This window comes from Myotis lucifugus, unplaced genomic scaffold (genome assembly GCF_000147115.1).
Source record: "Myotis lucifugus unplaced genomic scaffold, Myoluc2.0 scaffold_15, whole genome shotgun sequence".
NCBI classification, from domain to species: domain Eukaryota; kingdom Metazoa; phylum Chordata; class Mammalia; order Chiroptera; family Vespertilionidae; genus Myotis; species Myotis lucifugus.
The window spans coordinates 13,665,156-13,683,373 of record NW_005871063.1 but is presented as its reverse complement, the minus strand read 5'-3'; the positions used below and the strand labels follow the sequence as shown (position 1 = coordinate 13,683,373).

Genomic DNA, 18,218 nt, shown 5'->3' with positions numbered 1-18,218 from the left:
ATACCAACCTGCCCTCTGTACCCCAAGAGGTGGTCATTCGGTCACTCCCTGAACACCTCCAAAGGGACCTCATTAATTTTATGAGGCCCCCCAAGCTACTTTGTGGACAGGTCTATTCATCAGAAAAATATTCCCGGTAATGAGTGAAAATTTCCCTCCGTGTAACTCATATGCATTATTCTTAGTTCTAGAATATAAATCCAAGAACAATAGTTAGCATTCTAGACTACCCCCATGTCCCAGGTAGTCCAAAGAACCCAACTTTTGGTACTATTACCTTCATCCTATGAATTGGTACACGCTACAGCACACAAGGTAACCTGTTCTGCATAGCTTATCTTTGACCAATCATGTGATCAAATGGACAGGGATTTTTATGTTCTCAGCACTTTAAAATCAATAAAAATAAAGAACCTTGAGGTACTCAATTTTTTAAAATCTGGATAGAGATCAGAGGGAAAAGCAAAGAGGTCACCATTTTCATTAAATCAACTCATGGAATACTCCAAAGGATGATTTCAGTTGGAAGCAGGTGATCCTGGAGGCGGCCTGTGGCCCTTCGTCTCCTCAGGTTTGATATCCTCTTGAAATCATCAGTACTGGGTCCTTCAGACAGGACGTGGTAAGAACACAGCCTGCATCTTGGGTGAGTTGTGCAACAGGGAGTGGACCATCGCCCTGCATCTGACACGTTCTTTGTTAATTTTGCTGTCATACCCCTACCAAGCCTTTTTTTTTTTTTTTTAACAATGTCAGCTTATCTTAGTTGTCTTGAGGAGATAAACAGAAAAGGATTTATTTAATGTTAGGCTTTATCCACAATGGAACTGGAGATACAGCCCATAACCTGAGGCTGAATATAGGAGGAGAGTGACTGTGAGGAAAGACAGAACAGAATTTCAAAGGGAAGGTTAAAACTCAGGTGACAGGCACACTAGGATAGCTGTTCTTCTCTCCAGAAAGGTTTCTCTTGAAGCGTTTCCTTGGGAACATTTTATGTCTTCTCTATCAAAAGAATATTTTTGGTGAGATGTTTCTAATATACGGAGAGCTGTTGTGAAACAGGGTGTTAGCACAAAACAAGCAATAATTTGGGAACCCCAATCTTCAGCTCTCATTGAACTTATGCCACTGACGTGCTGTGTGATTTTTGGCACATTCCTATATCCGCAAAATGGAAATGTTAAAGAGGGTGTTTTTTTCCAGCCTTCCCAGAAATACTGAGAGGGATAACCCAAATAATAAGTGTTACAAACTATTGCAAAAGTAAACTACGGAAATTTGAGAATTGATCTCAACAGAATACTTAAGAAGGTGTTTCCGTTTGGAAAAATAGCCCCGGACACCGAGGAGCCTAAAATGAAAATGTCTTCTGTTTCATCAGAGATAAATTGCAGAGAGTCACATTTTTACAGTAAATAAGAATCAAAAAAGGGACTGGATGGTGAAGGGAGAGGCCCATCTGCTAAGACCTCCTGTGCATGTTCTTCCAGGAAGGCAAATATTCTTTGTGCTGGAGAGTGCAGCATTTCATACTTTCTTCAAGGACTATATCCGAAGTGTATGTTTATGCTCCAAAACTCCTTTTTTTTTTTATTTTGCCACGTTATTATTTCTTCCTGAAATCTTTGTGCGGTTTTCAGTAAAAGCACACCTTAACTCCAGGAAATAGGAAACCTGTCAGATTAAATCTTTTTGCTCCTTTAAGTGCCAGAACAGATTGTCTGGCTCTTTTGTGTGTAGACGTTATTTTTTATACACTGTAGTATCATCTCATAATACTACCAAATCATATACGTGACTATACAGCTACACTGGCATAACAAAGTTGCTGAGTAACGAATCAGGAGAAGCCTGGAAGGTGGGTTCCAATTGTTTATGATGGTCCTCTTTATCCAGAGAAAGCCGAAAGCCATCGTGTGAATAACACAAATCAATGAGGCTCAGAAACCACCATTCAGAGGTATTTTGAACAATTCAGAAACTCGGCATCCCCCCTGGACCCTTTACCAGGTTACGTTTATAAACCTTCCACACCACTATGGCACTTCAATGACAATGATTGCTTCCAAAACTTAGGCCTCAAAAACCTCTCTCCAGATTCATTTCCCGGAATATGCTTGGTTTAACAGCCTGATTCATGTTCTTGTAAGATAGTTTCAGATTATTAAGGCAATGAGAAATTTATGATCAGTTTCAATTTTTATAAGTTTTCCAATGACCTTTTTTGAGATTTGACTTACAAGTCTCTCTATTTGCCTTGTCAAGTTTTTAGGCAATCTACCTGAACCAGGTACGGGAAAGATGCAATGCATGTTTGCCCTTGTTTAAAACCAGTTTGAACTTAACTACTAGTAAATAGCTTTGTGGAGAGAAGGGACACTTTCCCCTTAGGAAATTTCAGGTGAGCTATAAATAATGCTCTGCAACTCTTTGGTTACCCCTGGTGTTTGGAAACACCTTATTCTGGTTGACTCTTTCCAACCTCTTGGTTTTCACAGTCCCTTTATGTTTACTGACAGGCTTTGGCATAAATATATTCAAAAAGAAAACTATAATGTTCTACCTGATCCAAAATATTTATTATAAGAATTGTTGGGAACAGAGGAAGCCTAGCTAACGAATATAAATTATAATGCTGAATCACACCATGCAATTAAAGATTTTCTGTGTTTATTTTGCAAGACTCTAATCAACTGGTCCTGACTTTCTTACAAGATAGAGGGAGGCAGATAGAGAAAGAGATGACTAAGAAACATTTGGGAAAGAAAACTTCCCATTTGTTAACACCCTTTAGAAAAGCAATTCTCTCATTCCTTGGAGGCTCCATATGGAATACTGGTAGCCCCACCTTCACTTATAAATCTTGGTGTCTGGTCACCAAAAATGATTCACCCTCATGGGAACCAGAGGGAAAAAAAAAAGCTTAAAGGATCTTTAAAGCCCAAATATACCCTCAGTGCTATGATGGGAAAATGAACCTGTCAGAGATAAAACACGTAAAACTGGCCAGGCAAAGGCATAACATGTCTACAATAGGATCCAGAAACATTAACATCAACTTCCTCTCCTGTGGTTGATGGAAATATGTATGACCAAAACACTCTTACTTCTGCTAGGATGCTTCTGTTAACTGGCTTAGTCCCTGGGGATGGAGATTCTCTAGGAGAGTTTAAACCCTCCAGGAAAGAGAAAACACCGGGTTCATCAGCTACGCCTGGTGTTCAGTTCTGATATCAGATGTCCATTGCTGCTCCGTGGTGGGTCCCACCTCCAGGCAGCTTATGGTGGGGCCAGCTCATTAAGCCAAACTAGAAAAGTCAGTCAGTCCTAGGCTTTCAGACAGGTTTGATTTGCCAAGTATAGTACCTAATGGCTTAAACAAAATAAAAAAAAACACACCCACAAAGTAACAAAGCAATTTTTAAAAATTTGTATTCTGACATTTTAACTCCCTAAAGCTTTTAGTGATCGGTTTTACATTATTTGATCTTGACTGAATAAAAAGTACCTGGATTTCTTCCAGGATCAAATTTCTGAGTGGGATTGGGATGTAATGCGTGCATCAAGGTTAAAGGGTGATTATAGGGGAGATGGAACTATAGTCACTAAGCACAGTTGCTGCAGAACAGCCAGTGCGAGGCAGTAGCATTCAGAGGAGAGTGCTGCTGAGACACTGCCCAGTTTCTAGTTTCAGGAAGTGGAAAAGGCTATTTTGTGTCTATTCTGAAGCCAATCCTGGTGTTCTCAGAGAAAATGAATGGACAGCTGGGAAATATACCCATAGGTTACTTTCCCAAGTCATCTTGTTTCACATAATTAAGAACACAAGCTAACATAATGTTGTATATCAATTATACCTCAGTAAAAATTTTTAAATTTTTTTTAAAAAGATCATAACCTTTTCTAGTTTGGGAAGTGACTTCTCACCTTCAAAAAGAATGTGGCAATGATCACTCAGTGCCAAGGTAAGATCTTTCTCAGTGATTTTTGTGTCAAAAGGTCTAATGCTGACATATAAAGAGCATCTGAGGTTTGAGAAGGAAATTTTGAAACCCGTAAAGCTATGATTGTGACATTTAAAAGGTCAATACCATTCAAATTATTTTAAAATGCTACCATTGAGAAGAGAATTAGCTTAATCTGATCAACCATGAGTACTTCAGAAAAACAAAAAAGAAGTTAATTGGATTTTATTCAGTGAAAAGACTAATTACAGCCAGTTATGTATCTTGAAATTGGCTAAATTTGATTAATTTCTTTCCCTCCCCACGTATATTGTAAACACATTCATCCATCCATCTACTAACTCATTCATTCAGTTTCAAATTCCATTATGTCATCTAGAAACTTTATTTCAACAGCACAGCTTTGTCTGAGTAGCTGTGGCAAAGTTAGATATAAAAATAGAAGTTCTCTCACCATAACAGTACCAATTATGGCAAATGAAGTAATACATTCAATTGTATTTCTGTGTAATGTGAGGTTCAAAAGTGTTTCTTTGCTCCAAAATTTATTTTCTTCATTGATTTGCCCCTCATGGAGTAAAATTTCCTTTTTCAATCCATTTGTTTTTTTCCAGAGAGTTGAGGGACTTAAAATGCTTTGGACAAGAAAAGCTTTATTTCTGCTACTATCATGAACATGTAGAACTACAAAATCTCTTCTGAATAAAGATGAAGTATGTTGGTCATGGAAGATGAAGCCACATCTACTTTAATATGTAGTGGTTTATGATTTGTCATATTTAACTCAGAATAAACCACATTCAGCTTTCAATCTCAATTCACCATGATAAGCTCTGTTTATTTCAGAAGGATGACCTCAATTCCTGTAAGCTACTCTATGGCACTTTTGGATTTGTGCCTGAAAGCTCTGCCCCTAGCAGGTTCCAAATTCAATTCCATTAAACATGCAAAACCAACCTGTGTAAAAGCAGACAAGGTGATGGCCTTACATGTTGGGACTGAAGAAAACTAAGCAGAGCTCCTAGACAGCCAAAATATGGCCGGCCAACCTCCTTTCCAAAGACACATTCTAAAAACAGATACCCAGCCAGTGCTGCTCAGTGGTTGAGCATTGACCTATGAACCAGGAGGACACGGTTCACTTCCCAGTCAGGGCACATGCCCGGGTTTGGGCTCGATCCCCGAGTGAGATGTGCAGGTGGCAGCAGAACAATTATTATCTCTCATTGTTGATGTTTCTATCTCCCTTTCCCTCTCCCTTCCTCTCTAAAATCCATAAAATATATTTTAAAAAATAAATAAAAACATGTAGAGTAGGGAATTTTCATTCGTTTTTTTCTTTGTAAATACCCACAAGGAGTATGGAACCTTGAGTCATTCACGAATCTATACGTTTTCAGAATGTGTCCAGGACGACGGCAGCCTGTACTTTGGAGTCAAGGAGTTCTGCTGGTGTTTCTTCAATCTCAGCCCTAAGGCCATTATCTTGCCTGCCTATACACAAGGCTGGGAGTCATTCACTAGTAAGAATGAGTCGTGACGGGCAATTGTTTCCTAATACCTCAAAAATAGTTTTGTCTTGAACAAACAGAAGGCTACTCATTGAACTTTTTGAATAGTAACACTTATACATGGCTCAAACATAAGTTACCGAAAGTATTCGGTGAAAATTTAGCCACCTTCATTCAGCTTCTAGCACTTCTCCAAACAAGGTAATCACAGCTCATTGTTTCTTATATTTTTCCAGAATTACTTTATACATGTAAGAGCAAATATGTATGTAAATTATATTTGCATTTTCACACAAAAAGCCCACTTGCTACACATGCAGTTCTACAGCTTATTTTTATCACTTAACCAGATAGTTGGAGAACTTTACAGATCAGTGTATAGAGAGTTTTCTCACATTTTTTAATAGATACAAAGAAATCCATTGAATTTAATCCATTGTCTATTGATTGACATTTGGGATTGCTCCCTTTGCATGGTTGCTAACAACGCTAAAATAAATAATCCGATACAGATCATTTTGCAGACATGCAGCTATATCTTTTGGATAAATACCGAAAAGCACAATTGTTGGGTCATATGGAAAGTCTGTGTTTGGCTTTGTAAGAAACTGCCACTCTCACTTCCAAAGTAACTGTGCCATTTTCCACTCCTACAAGCAAGAAATGAAAATTCCTGTCGCTCTACACCACCAGCAGTTGATATCACCAGTTTGTTTGTTGTTGTTTTATTGTATTCTAGCCATTTAATAGGTGTGTGGTGCCACTTCATTGTTGTTTAAATCCATAATTTTTCATGACAAGTGATGTTGAATATTTTTTCCTACTTTTATTTGACATTGGCAGATCTTCTTTAGTCAGGTCTGTTCAGACCTTTTGCCCATATTTTAATTCAATTGTTATTTCCTTGTCATTGATCTTGTTTGATGTCAATCTATTACTTTCCAATACTTTTTACAATGATGATTATTTGTATATGTGACTTCTTATGCCTACTTTCTCAATTCCCAATACAAATTTAGTCAGATTCTTCCACATAATAGTGTGTCCTGCCCAATTCCAGTTCTAACTAACTAAAAATTTTGAAAAGATTAGGGGCCTAGGGGGAAAACCTGTTTACAATGATGAAAGCAGGGCACTGGGTAGAATAAGTTAAAAGATAATGAAATAAGGATCTCTATTTTTAAGATCCATTAGAGACCAAACAGTTCTGACACTCTGACCTTATGTCATAAACAAGCACTTGATGTTTCTCCCTTGAAGAGCACTTTACGTAGCTTCGCGTTGGTTCATATCTGGCTGAGAGTAATTAAGGGGAACATCGATGCCTCAGCGGTGAGCTCTGAAGTGAGCAGTTCTGCTGATAAAGCACTGGCGAGCACCCTGCATGCAGTGCTGACGTTAAGAACACACTGAAGGTTTTAAAATACTGGAGAGATTTAAAAATCCTGATGCCTGAGTCCCAACCTGGAAATTCTGGTTTTTAATTGGTCAAGGTATCAGGAATTTTTAAAGCTAATACACAGCCAAAAATCACTGTCATCAGGCAGGCTTTCCAACTTGATAAACTTTCCCCATTTTACACAGATAATTTATACTGGAATCCCTGGAGACATGAGATCCCAAATGGAAGGAAGCCGATGGCAGGGAGGCCGGCCTTAGATGTCTAGCCAGGGTGTCCTGTAAGAAAATCACAATCCCATCAGCACAGTATCAAAAAAAAAAAAAAGAAGAAGAAGAAGAAGAAGAAAAGGAATTGCTCAGCACACTAGCATTTTGTGAACTAAACTACAAAATAACACTTTTAAAAGAGTCCAGTTGTCATTTTAACCGGTGACTGAAGTAGAATAAAAACATTCAAGAATTGGTGGTAGCAAAGTAAATCACCAAACTTTTAATCCAGACACAAGGAAAATGCACTATTGAACCAGAGATAGATTTCTCCCATATCGATTAGTCAACATTTAACATTTGTCTGTGTTTTCCTATTATTTTTTCTACACCTTTTTTTCCCTTTATTGATTAAGGTATTACATATGTGTCCTTATCCCCTCAATACCCCCCCCACACACACACACACTCCCCACTCATGCCCTCACCCCCCTGGTGTCTGTGTCCATTGGTTAGGCTTATATGTATGCATACAAGTCCTTTGGTTGATCTCTCCCCTTTCCCCCCACCCTCTCCTGCCTTCCCTTGAGGTTTGACTATCTGATTGATGCTTCTCTGCCTCTGGATCTGTTTTTGTTCATCAGTTTATGTTGTTCATTATATTCCACAAATGAGTGAGATCATGTGATATTTATCTTTCTCTGACTGGCTTATTTCGCTTAGCATAATGCTTCTTTTTAAAAAATTTACTGGTTTTGATAAAATCATATAAAAATCTTTAAAGGTTATCAAAGTATTAAAGCTCATTTGAGATTCAGCTTATTATCTTGAGGGGGAAAATGTAAGCTCGTTTCTATTCACTAATGAGTGTATTTCTGTAGAAGTAAATTTCAGTGAAAATTATTTCATCTAAGGTGGGTAAACGTTATGTGGGGAACAAATTCAATAAGCTGTCTTAAAATAACTCAAAGTTTTCTTTGCTAATCTGAAAGCCCTTAGTAAGCTTACTATTTATTAATGAATGATAATTTTATTTACATGGTTTCCTCTCAACCAGAATTATACATAAATGTGCAATTTAAATGGCCCTATTTCTAACTTAAACAATTTACCATTTTTTGACAACTGTCATTGATAGGTAAATTGATGCAGTTAATTTTGCAAAGCAAATAGGTCAGCCATGTATTTTCTTACAAGAAATTAGGTGCCATCAATATAATATCCCCCCCTTATCCATGGTTTTGCTTTTTGCTCTTTCAGTTACCTGTGGAAAACTGTTGTATGAAAATATTAAATGGAAAATTCCAAAAGTAAAAAGATTATAAATTTAATCTACACCTCATTCTGAGTAAAGTGATGAAATAACATTAACTGTTATAACATAACTGTGATATCAAAGGTTTGGGTTCAACTAACCCTTCTTTTACTTAATAATGGCCCCAAAGCACCAGAGTAGTGATGCTGGCAATTCGGATATGCCAAAGAGAAGCTATAAAGTGCTTCCTTTAAGTGAAAAGGTGAGTATAGTACAATAAGATATTTTGAGAGTGAGAAAGAGACTTCATTTGCATAATTTTTACAGTATCCTATATAATAAAAGCCTGATATGCAAATTGTCCCCTCAACTGGGAGTTCAACCAGGAGTTTGACCAGGGGGTGAGGCCAGCTGGCCAACCACCTGCTGCCCCTCCCCCTGGCCAGCCCTGCCTGATTGGCCCCAATTGGGGCAGGCTGGCCGGACCCCACCAGTGCATGAATTCGTGCACAGAGCCTGTAGTATTATTATAATTGTTCTCTTTTATTATTAGTTATAAATTACTGCGTCTGATTTATAAGTGAAACTTTATCATGGGTACATATGAATAGGACAAAATGAAGTGTATATATAGGGTTTGGAACCCTGCGGTTTCAGGCATCCACTGGGGGTCGTGGAATGCGTCCCCAGTGGATGGGGGGGCTATTGTAGCTTCATCCCCTGTGTTCTTCTGACGTATCTCCAAGGACAGTATTTCTAGCAGGAGGAGGGGGTAGCCATTTTACCTGACATAGTTTGAGAGGTATAAAGAATGTCTCTGTAGAAAAACATGTCCCTGTCTGATGCCTTTTCTTTTCATTAGTGCTAGATTCCCTACCTGTAGGATAGCCCATTGGTTTCTGATGGCTTAGTGGGAATGATTGTATCACACCTCTGCTCTCCCTGAGAAAGTGGGAAAGGACAAGAAGACAATGAATGGAAATAGGAGGAACAGACTCTAAGTTCATTTACTTCCTAATTTTGCCTGGTGGTAAAACTGATTCAACTTTTGCTTAGATCCCACAATTACCCATATCAACCTGACAAAAACAAACTTTCATTAGCGCTTACACTTTTATCCCTTCCTATTCTGGAATGGAGGATGTTCCTTTTCAGCTTTATATGGGAGCATAAATTTTTCCAGCTTCCCTGGAGCAAATGTCATGAGTGAACTACAAGCTAAAAACTAGGCGTTCTTTTACCTTTGGATGTGAAATGATTGTTGTTCTTTTCCTTTTCAGTTTCTTCTTTGTGGCATATGTGGAATACTGTGCGCCAAAAAAAAGTCTGGACTTATCGTAAGTTTCTGCCTTGTTTGTGTTGTGCATTGAAGTATTTGAAATGTCAGAACTCAGATATGGAAATGGTGACTAGTCAACTTTCATATGTTGAATGTGAGTCATTCACAGGGTAGCAAAAGGACTGACAAATAAATCCTGGCTTTTTTATTTTCAAAGAAAAACATCACGATTACTAGTACCCAAGCCAGTTTGCCCAGATTTGAGCATTGGCCTGCAGACCAAAGGGTCCCGGGTTCGATTCCGGTTGGGAACACGTAGTTCAGTTGCAGGCTCCTCCCCAGGCCCAGGCCCTGGTAGCGGCTTGTGCAGGAGGCAACCAATTGAGGTGTTTCTCACACATCGATATTTCTCTCTGTCTTTCCCTCTCTCTTCCACTCTATCTAGGGATCAATGGAAAAATATCGTTGGGTAAGGATTAAAAAAAAGACTATTACAGATTATGAGTAAAGAAAGAAAGAAGGAAAGAAAGAGAGAAAAAGAAAGGCTTTGATATACTCTTTAAATGCATGAATATGCAGCCTTTATGACTTCTGTGGATGACAGTATCCACTTTTCCAATTTATAGACTCCTAAACATTCGCATGAATCCTTCCATAAACTGAAAAAGACATAACTTGAGTTCATGGGAAATTTAACTGTTTAAATATGGAACTGGGCCTAAGCATTGCTGGCTTTGTTTGACTGTCAAGTTAATTTTACAAAGCAGCAAAACAGCTGTGTTGTTATAGTGACAGTTAATTCACAAAGATGTTTCTTTTATTTTTTTATTACTGTGAATGCAAATGTAAGTGTTTTCAGATGCTTTATGGTGTATCCTGGGCTTCGGGGTATGGAACATGCTCCCAGTTAACTCCGATGTTGGCTGGAGGACAGCTTCTGCGTGCTCGAATGTGGCTTCCCCGCTGCCTTCCACAGCATTTTATGAGAGTTTGGAAAGAAGGAAAAGGCATGGTGTATTTTATTGAGTACAATAGGAAAATATACCTTTAAAATTTGGCAAAATGAATACTATACATGGACCCTAGGAAGTGATCTTTGAGGCTAAAAGGAGTTTCCAAGCGGGGACCAGTTATCTGAGGAGGGCAGGGAAGAGGCAGTAGTGCAGTTCTTTTGTTTAACTCCTTTTCTAATCACATCTTTCTCTGTGAGAATATCTATTGTGACAAAAAGGTTGAAGGCCCCATTGCTTAGACATGTGGGACCTGAAGAGTGGTATTATGCTAAGTAAAATAAGCCAGTCAGAGAAAGACAAGTATCACATGATCTCATTCATGTCAAGAAAGTCTTGTCTGAAACCACTGGTTGGACTAAATTCCCTTGCTCCCTACTCTGAACAAAATATACTGATGAACAAAATAGATCCATGGAACAGACTGTTGAATCTCAGAGGAAGAGGGGTGTGAGGGACAGGATGATACAAACCAAAGAATTTATATGCAAATGTGCATAAATTTGGGTATAGGTTTTACATTTTAATTCCTAGGTGAGAATGCTCTATCTGCGCCTGTTAATAAAGTTTGGTGCCTTTAAAGAATTACTAAGAAAAACATCAGAAGAAATATCTTTTCCTCTAATAGACAATTGAATTTGCCATTTTTCTTAATTAACAGTAATGACTTCATAAAAAGGTAAAATTTAATATCTTTTCATGTTTTCTGAGAATGACTAAACATGAAAATATATTATCAAGAAACTGAATTTCCTGAATATACTTTAAAATGAAATATAACTGATTGGTTCTACCTGAATTGGAAGCTATAGGTTCCCACTTGGGATGATTCAATTATTTGGTAATTGATACTCAGTATTACAATTAATCGCTATAAAATATTTTACTCATCCATCACTAGATTTTTAGCCTTGCTGATAAGTACCACGAGACAGACAATAAGGAATGCTGAATTAAGTTAGAGAAATAAAAGGAACTACTTGTAGTTCTTTCTGCCTATCATGCTATTTTACTGTGCTATTTCATGCATCCATGGCCTTACCCTTTACTAGGAACTGCATGCACTTAGCTTAGATGACACATGGTCAAGGAAGTCTTGTCTGAAACCACCGGTTGGGCTAAATTGCCCTGCTCCCTACTCTGAGGGCAACCCATTCACCTCCATTTGGAAATGTTGGATCTTCTCCAAGACTGCAATGTACTCAAGGGGAATAACTATGAGCTGTTCTTTTTTATAATGCCAACTGCTACCTCACTCAAGACCTAACAGATGCTAGGTGCTCAATACGTGCTTGCCAGATTCAACTGTCAACAGCCAAAACACCTGATATTGTAGAATTAAATGCTCAAGTCAGTTGTACAGCTGTTCGCTCTGAGGATTTATGCCAAAGGAGGAGATCAGTAAAGTCATGAAAATGTTCTGAGAAATAGGACAGGATTTGGGCCTTCCATCTAAGAGTCCAAGGAAAAAAAGGCAAAGTTATCAGGAAATGAACATATTGTTGAAGTAGGAATGTACAAGCTATATCGATGGATAAGAGAGGTGACAAGAATAGGCACTATGCCAGGAGAATATGGAAATAAGTTTAGATAATTAAATTAGCATCATACTGTAAGTTATCGTGAAAACCCTAGATACTCGTGCAAAATAAAATAAAATTATTAAAGCTATTAGAATATTCTATTAAATTTATTAAATATTCACAAAACATTTGCTACACAGCAGGCATTATACTTAGTTCTACCAGAGACCTTGTGATATTTACTTTGAATTAAAAAAAACACTTTGGTTCTATTAATAGAGACCCACATCAAGCCAATAGGAGGGTCAAAAGCAAAGCCACATACTGAGTTTCTCCAAAGCAGCCAGTCCAAGTGTATTGTGGGAATACCTACTGTGTAGGCTCACTGTGGTGCCACATAGTAACACAAGTTTTGTAAGATGAAGGGTCAGGTCACGGAGAGTCCCTGAAGCTCCTGTTGGGGAAATAAATACACACATAATAAAATTTTTATAAATGAAATAGTCAACTCAGTTTCCTCAGATCACAAAACTAAAGGCATATAAAGATCTGAAGCCTGTGGAACTAATGGCAGTTCAATGAAAAGGTATTTAGATATTTTGGGGGGTGAGGGGGTTTCACATAGTGAAACTGGATTTGGAGTCAGAAAATATGGGCTCAGTCCCTGAGTAAGATTGTTACCTGCCTCTCTCAGAGGATTTCTGGATGGGTTCATTGAGGTATCTGTTCAAGTTCCTAGCCTAGTAGCACATAGTAGATATTAAATCGATATTAGTTAAGTCTGAATCTACCTAGAAGACAAGTTCTGCTACTTCACAGTTTTTATAAGATGTGTCCCTGGCTTCTGTATGGTCAGCGCTTAATTCTGGGAACACTGTGATCTATACCCTCTCCATTCAGTCCGATGACATAGAATCTCGGTGAAAGCACAGCTCCTGTCCTGTGGGAAGCACCAAAAACATCTTTATTGTTGTTCAACCGTCCTTTCTCAACGTTAACACTCCCTTCTTCTCACCAGATGATCCTCTTTTCCGCCTGCTGCATCTGTGGCCTCATCGGGGGCATCCTGAACTTTCAGTTCCTTCGGGCTGTGACGAGGAAGACCTCTTCCCTCTACCCCCTGCATCTGGCCTCCATGTCCCTTGCATGCATTGGCATCGGGGGCTGCACCCTCTCTTCATGGCTCACTTGTCGCCTGGCCAGCTATGAACAGAGGAGGATGTTCTCGGAGAGGGAGCATTCCCTGCATCACTCCCATGAGATGGCTGAGAAAGTGAGTCTCGTACCTTTTCCTCTCGCGGCTGCTATGTGATGAAGACCGCAGGCAAATCTAGGTGAACCAACTGGTTGCTTGAGATGAGAAAGTGAGAAATTAGATTTTGTGAAATGTTGGTCCCATTGGATTAAGGATAGGAATTTATTGCTTTTTTTCTCTGCAATTCTGGATACACTTATTTTCAACCTACTTTTGTAGCCTCTCTATACAAAAAAACACAGCTCCTAAAATACGATTTCATAAAATATTCAATGCCTAATAAATATGGATTTTTATGTGTTGTACTGAGGAAAAACACTAAATACACTCTCAACTCAATAACGCCAGTTTTAGAAAGCGGATGAATTCGCCTTTCTAGCCCACCCTTGTGCTTGTAAGGAGATGCATTTGATTATGTAAATTAGGTTTTCGAGCATAAAAGGCCCTTTTAATAAGGCAACAAAAAGCCTTGCCTATCAGTGCAGAAATTACAATTCACATAAAGCTTCACTTAATTCTCATCTACACTTCATGCATATTTGGGTAGCTTTGCCTGTAATTTAAACAGTGGCCCTTGCATAATTGTTTCATGAAACCCATTCAAACAGGAAGTTACATTTACCACAGAAAAGGACAAATGATATAGTGAGCTGTCTGTGTTTCTACTATATTTGCATATATTTTAAAATGTACTTCCTGCTACTGGATTTATTACTGAATTTATTAAGGAAAAGTCAAGTATCTGTGACATAATTCACTTAAGATATTACTTGATATCAGGGAAATAAAACTGCATGACCACAGAATAGAGGAAAGAATTGCAAGAATTAGTGCTGGGTATTTCTATATAATGTTATTTTGAAGAAAAGGTATTTTTTCTGTAGTTTTATGTGTTTCTATTTTGTTTACATCCCGATAAGCTGAATAAATGCTCTTAAATTGTTTCAAGAAAGCAGTTTTAAACAGATTTACATGTGTTCTTTAAAAAAGAGTTAATAGTAAGACTGGTCATGTACAGAAATGGGTTGTTCAAAGTAGATTATTATTATATACTAGTGGCCCGGTGCACAAAATTTGTGCACGGGGGTGGGATGTGTCCCTCAGCCCGGCCTGCACCCTCTCCAATCTGGAACCCCTAGAGGGATGTCCAACTGCTGGTTTAGGCCCAATCCCACGGGGACCACTGGTTCCTAACCGCTCACCTGCCTGCCTGCCCAATCGCCCCTAACCACTCTGCCTGCAGGCCTGCTCGCCCCCAACTGCCCCCCCCCCAGCCTTCTCGCCCTCAACTGCCCTCCCCTGCCGGCCTCATGGCCCCCAACTGCCCTCCCTGGCGGGTCTCCCGGAAGATCTCCTGGTCTAATTAGCATATTATCCTTTTATTAGTATAGATTTGGATAGTGGCTGTCTCCTGCTCTATTTTTTATGCTAGTGTGATGTAGTTTTTTGTGTATATGTGTGTGCAATATTTACTGTATAATTGTTATATTTATATTAGAGATTGAGGGCTATTGAAATAACCGACTTGCCCAGCTGCCCGGTGGTGCCCCCGACACCAGAGTTACCTACAAGGTACGCGAATTTCTAGGGAGTTGCCATGTCGTGATGTCACTGCCCAAAGTGCTGCCTCTTCCAGGAAACCATGGTGTCAGCAGATCAGCCTCGACTGATGCTGGATGTGGTGCCTCAAAGTACCGCTTTCATGAGAGCGACTTTGAGGACCTGCCATAACCTACATGGCAGACTTTGCAGCTTGAAACTTGGTTGAGTATTTAAAATATTCAGCCTCCTCTAAGCATCCAAACACCTGCTGCTTGGATGATTCCCGACTCCTTTATTCTCTGCTACATCATGATTCCGACCCAGTCTCATCCTTCACAGACCAGAGTTTTGTTTTCAATCGTAGACGGATCTGATAAAGACAAACTGCATCGGCCTCCTGCCAACATTGCATGAGCAGATAAGTCTGGCACGAAGACAGTAACCATTCTGTAGGGAAACTTTCTTCTTGTAAAATTATCTGCATTTCAAATTTAGCTCCCTTATTTTGGATTGCTGAAAGCAGTCGCCATTCTTGGTTTGGTTAAACAATAGAATTGGAACTACAGAGGTCACATAGATACCGTGGTCCAACTGCAGAAAGTATGTCCATTTGCAAATACTCCCATTTGGCCAGGCCCAAAGTTAGAGTATAATCTTGTTAAGTTGGATGTGCCTACTTGCAAATAAGCTCAAGATACTCATCCAGTTAAAAACTGATTTTCACTGTTTTTTTTTTATCGATAATTTTATTGTATCTGTATTAGGATGAATTTAGTTAAGAAAATTCCTTTTTTTTGGTAATATTTCTAAAAACTGGATTTTCAAATCCTGCAATAAAAGATTATAATTAGATTAAATTTTTAAATAGTTTTGAAGCTACATTTTTAATGCAAAGTCATTTTAGGAGAAGATGGGAAATCTAAGGAACTTAGTTCTTATAAATTCATTAGGAAATTGTATTTTTGTTCTAGTAGGAAAAGCAGAAAATAGGTGTATGAGTAAATTTTGTTAAAGATTGTTTTGTTTTGTAGGGATTAGTTCTACTTATCTTGCCACCAACACTGAGTTCTTGAATGAAGCCTCAAATCAGGTTTCTTATCTACTAACTTAACCACAGCTCAATAATCTCAGTGTATTTTTAGACCTACTTCCACCTCATATATCACTAACAGAGCCAGCCCCTCAATTAGCTGAACCATCACCAGACCATAGAGGCTAGCTGCTGGCTGGAGGGATGTTCTCCACTTCCTATCAGAGCCTTATCCTAAAGGGGTTTGAGTTTTTAGGCTTTTTTTTTCTAGTAATTTCTTGCCATGTTACTGGGGGAGGCATAATGGCTGCCCAGGAACAAGATAACCAACCCCCTAGAGCCTGGAAGGGGCCGGGCCATGTTACATGCAAAGACAGGTCTTGATGTGAGAGGCAAGGTCCCCAATGCCTAGTGTCTCCTTTCCCACAATCTTCTTGGAAGAAACTCTATACTCATCCTCTAAAAAACAGCAAAGTTTTCAAAAGTAAGATTCAAACACCAGACCGATTCCTAACTTCAAGATCCTCATTGCTCCTCTTAAGCAACTTTCAAAACCACCCAATCCAAAAAAGCAAGCCTGTTCACTCTTTTACCTTCTGTATTGAATTTTCAAAGAAATAAAGACTAAAAATGAGGCATGGATGACTTGTCATTTTCAAATAAATATTTGGAAGAATTTCTAAAGTTTATAATAGCAAACGCTTTACTTCGTAATTGTTAATTCATCCAAACCGAAAGTCGATATAACTGATAGGCTTGAAATCATTGAGAAGATAATTTCCATTTGAATTATTCTTTACCACGTTGTTGCAAATAGGCTTGTTCAAATGAGGGAAAATGTCATCTACTTTTAGATAGTTTTGCCAAAATATTCTTTATAATCTGGTGCATTAGCCATTATAAATGTGAATGGGCCTCACACCTCCTCACTACCTTTTATTGTGTAGGGAAGAGTTTAATGTTTAATAAAACACAAATTGAAAGCTTCTAAATGTTTCTCAAATTAACATATTTTCTATCACTGCAAATGGAACTTAATATATATATTTTTTATTGATTTTTTACAAAGAGGAAGGGAGAGGGATAGAGAGTTAGAAACATCGATCAGCTGCCTCCTGCACACTCCCCACTGGGGCTGTGCCCGCAACCAAGGCACATGCCCTTGACCGGAATCGAACCTGGGACCCTTGAGTCCACAGGCCGACGCTCTATCCACTGAGCCAAATCGGCCAGGGCTGGAACTTATTATGTTGAATCATCTTTTATATTTAAATGTTATTGCCTTCCCGTGTAGTTTTCCTTATTAATAATTGATCCCTACAAACACATATTACGAATTTTATTTTTTTAACTGAATGAGTAACAGTGTTGTGAACATACTCTTTCCCCTGTGATTTACAGTTACAAATAAGCTTCCATCCCCGCGTGGGCCTTTCTCTGTTCTTAGCAAAAAGGCCATGCACTTTTCTATAGAACGAAGGTAACCCTCGTTGGCCCTTTGTTGACATGCTCAGCAAAGGAGCCTGCACTGGAGAAATGTGGGCATATAATCTTCTTCTTTCTAGGTAGGCCTTTCCAAAAGAGAGTTAAGGAACGAATGGGGAAACTCGGGGCTGGGGAGAGACTGAACTGTTCTCGAGGGCAGAAGACTTTGGTCTCAGAGGCTGTCACTTCAGCATTTTCATGTGCCCGAGATGCCATGAAATTTCATTTCCTCAAACGCAACACCAATATCAACCCTTGACCTTCCCCAAAACTCAGCAAGTTTTTCAATGGCTTGAAATGTCTGTTTTGCAAACCCATTAACCAAATCAATGTCTTACTCTGAAAGAAATGTTCATTAATTCATGTTGTTTTCCTAACAGGAAATGACAGACAACATGAGCAATGGAGGACCACACCTGATATTTAACGGAAGAGTATAATTAATGTTTTAAAGAACTGAACATTTTTTAGGATTTTCACGAGGCAAGGAAATACCAAAGGACTAGGAGATGAAACTGAAACAGTTCTTGCATTTGCTGTTATCTCTCCCGAGCACCCACTATAATTATTCTTTCTCTATTTTGCCTCACTTGTGTCTTCAGCTTTTTTTATTAGGTGAAAACTGTCCAGAAATGTTCTAGGACAGTAATTTCAACACTTTCCAGATGGTTCTAAAAAAGACTTTTCAGGGGGGAAAAAAGAGGAAAAGATGAAACTGAAAGATTCCTCTTCTATACAAACATTATTTGACT

General features: G+C 38.7%; 1 protein-coding gene across 1 annotated transcript in view; it reads left to right on the top strand.

The window, feature by feature from the left end:
- The window catches only part of TMEM196 (transmembrane protein 196), a 44,490-nt gene extending 26,584 nt beyond the window's left edge, over window positions 1–17,906 (top strand). Inside the window, exons 2-4 of the mRNA XM_006085059.3 lie at window positions 9,623–9,679; window positions 13,173–13,427; window positions 17,847–17,906. Coding sequence (XP_006085121.1) covers window positions 9,623–9,679; window positions 13,173–13,427; window positions 17,847–17,906 — 372 coding nt within the window. The remainder of the gene's footprint in view (window positions 1–9,622; window positions 9,680–13,172; window positions 13,428–17,846) is intronic.
- The last annotated feature ends 312 nt before the right edge of the window (window positions 17,907–18,218 follow it).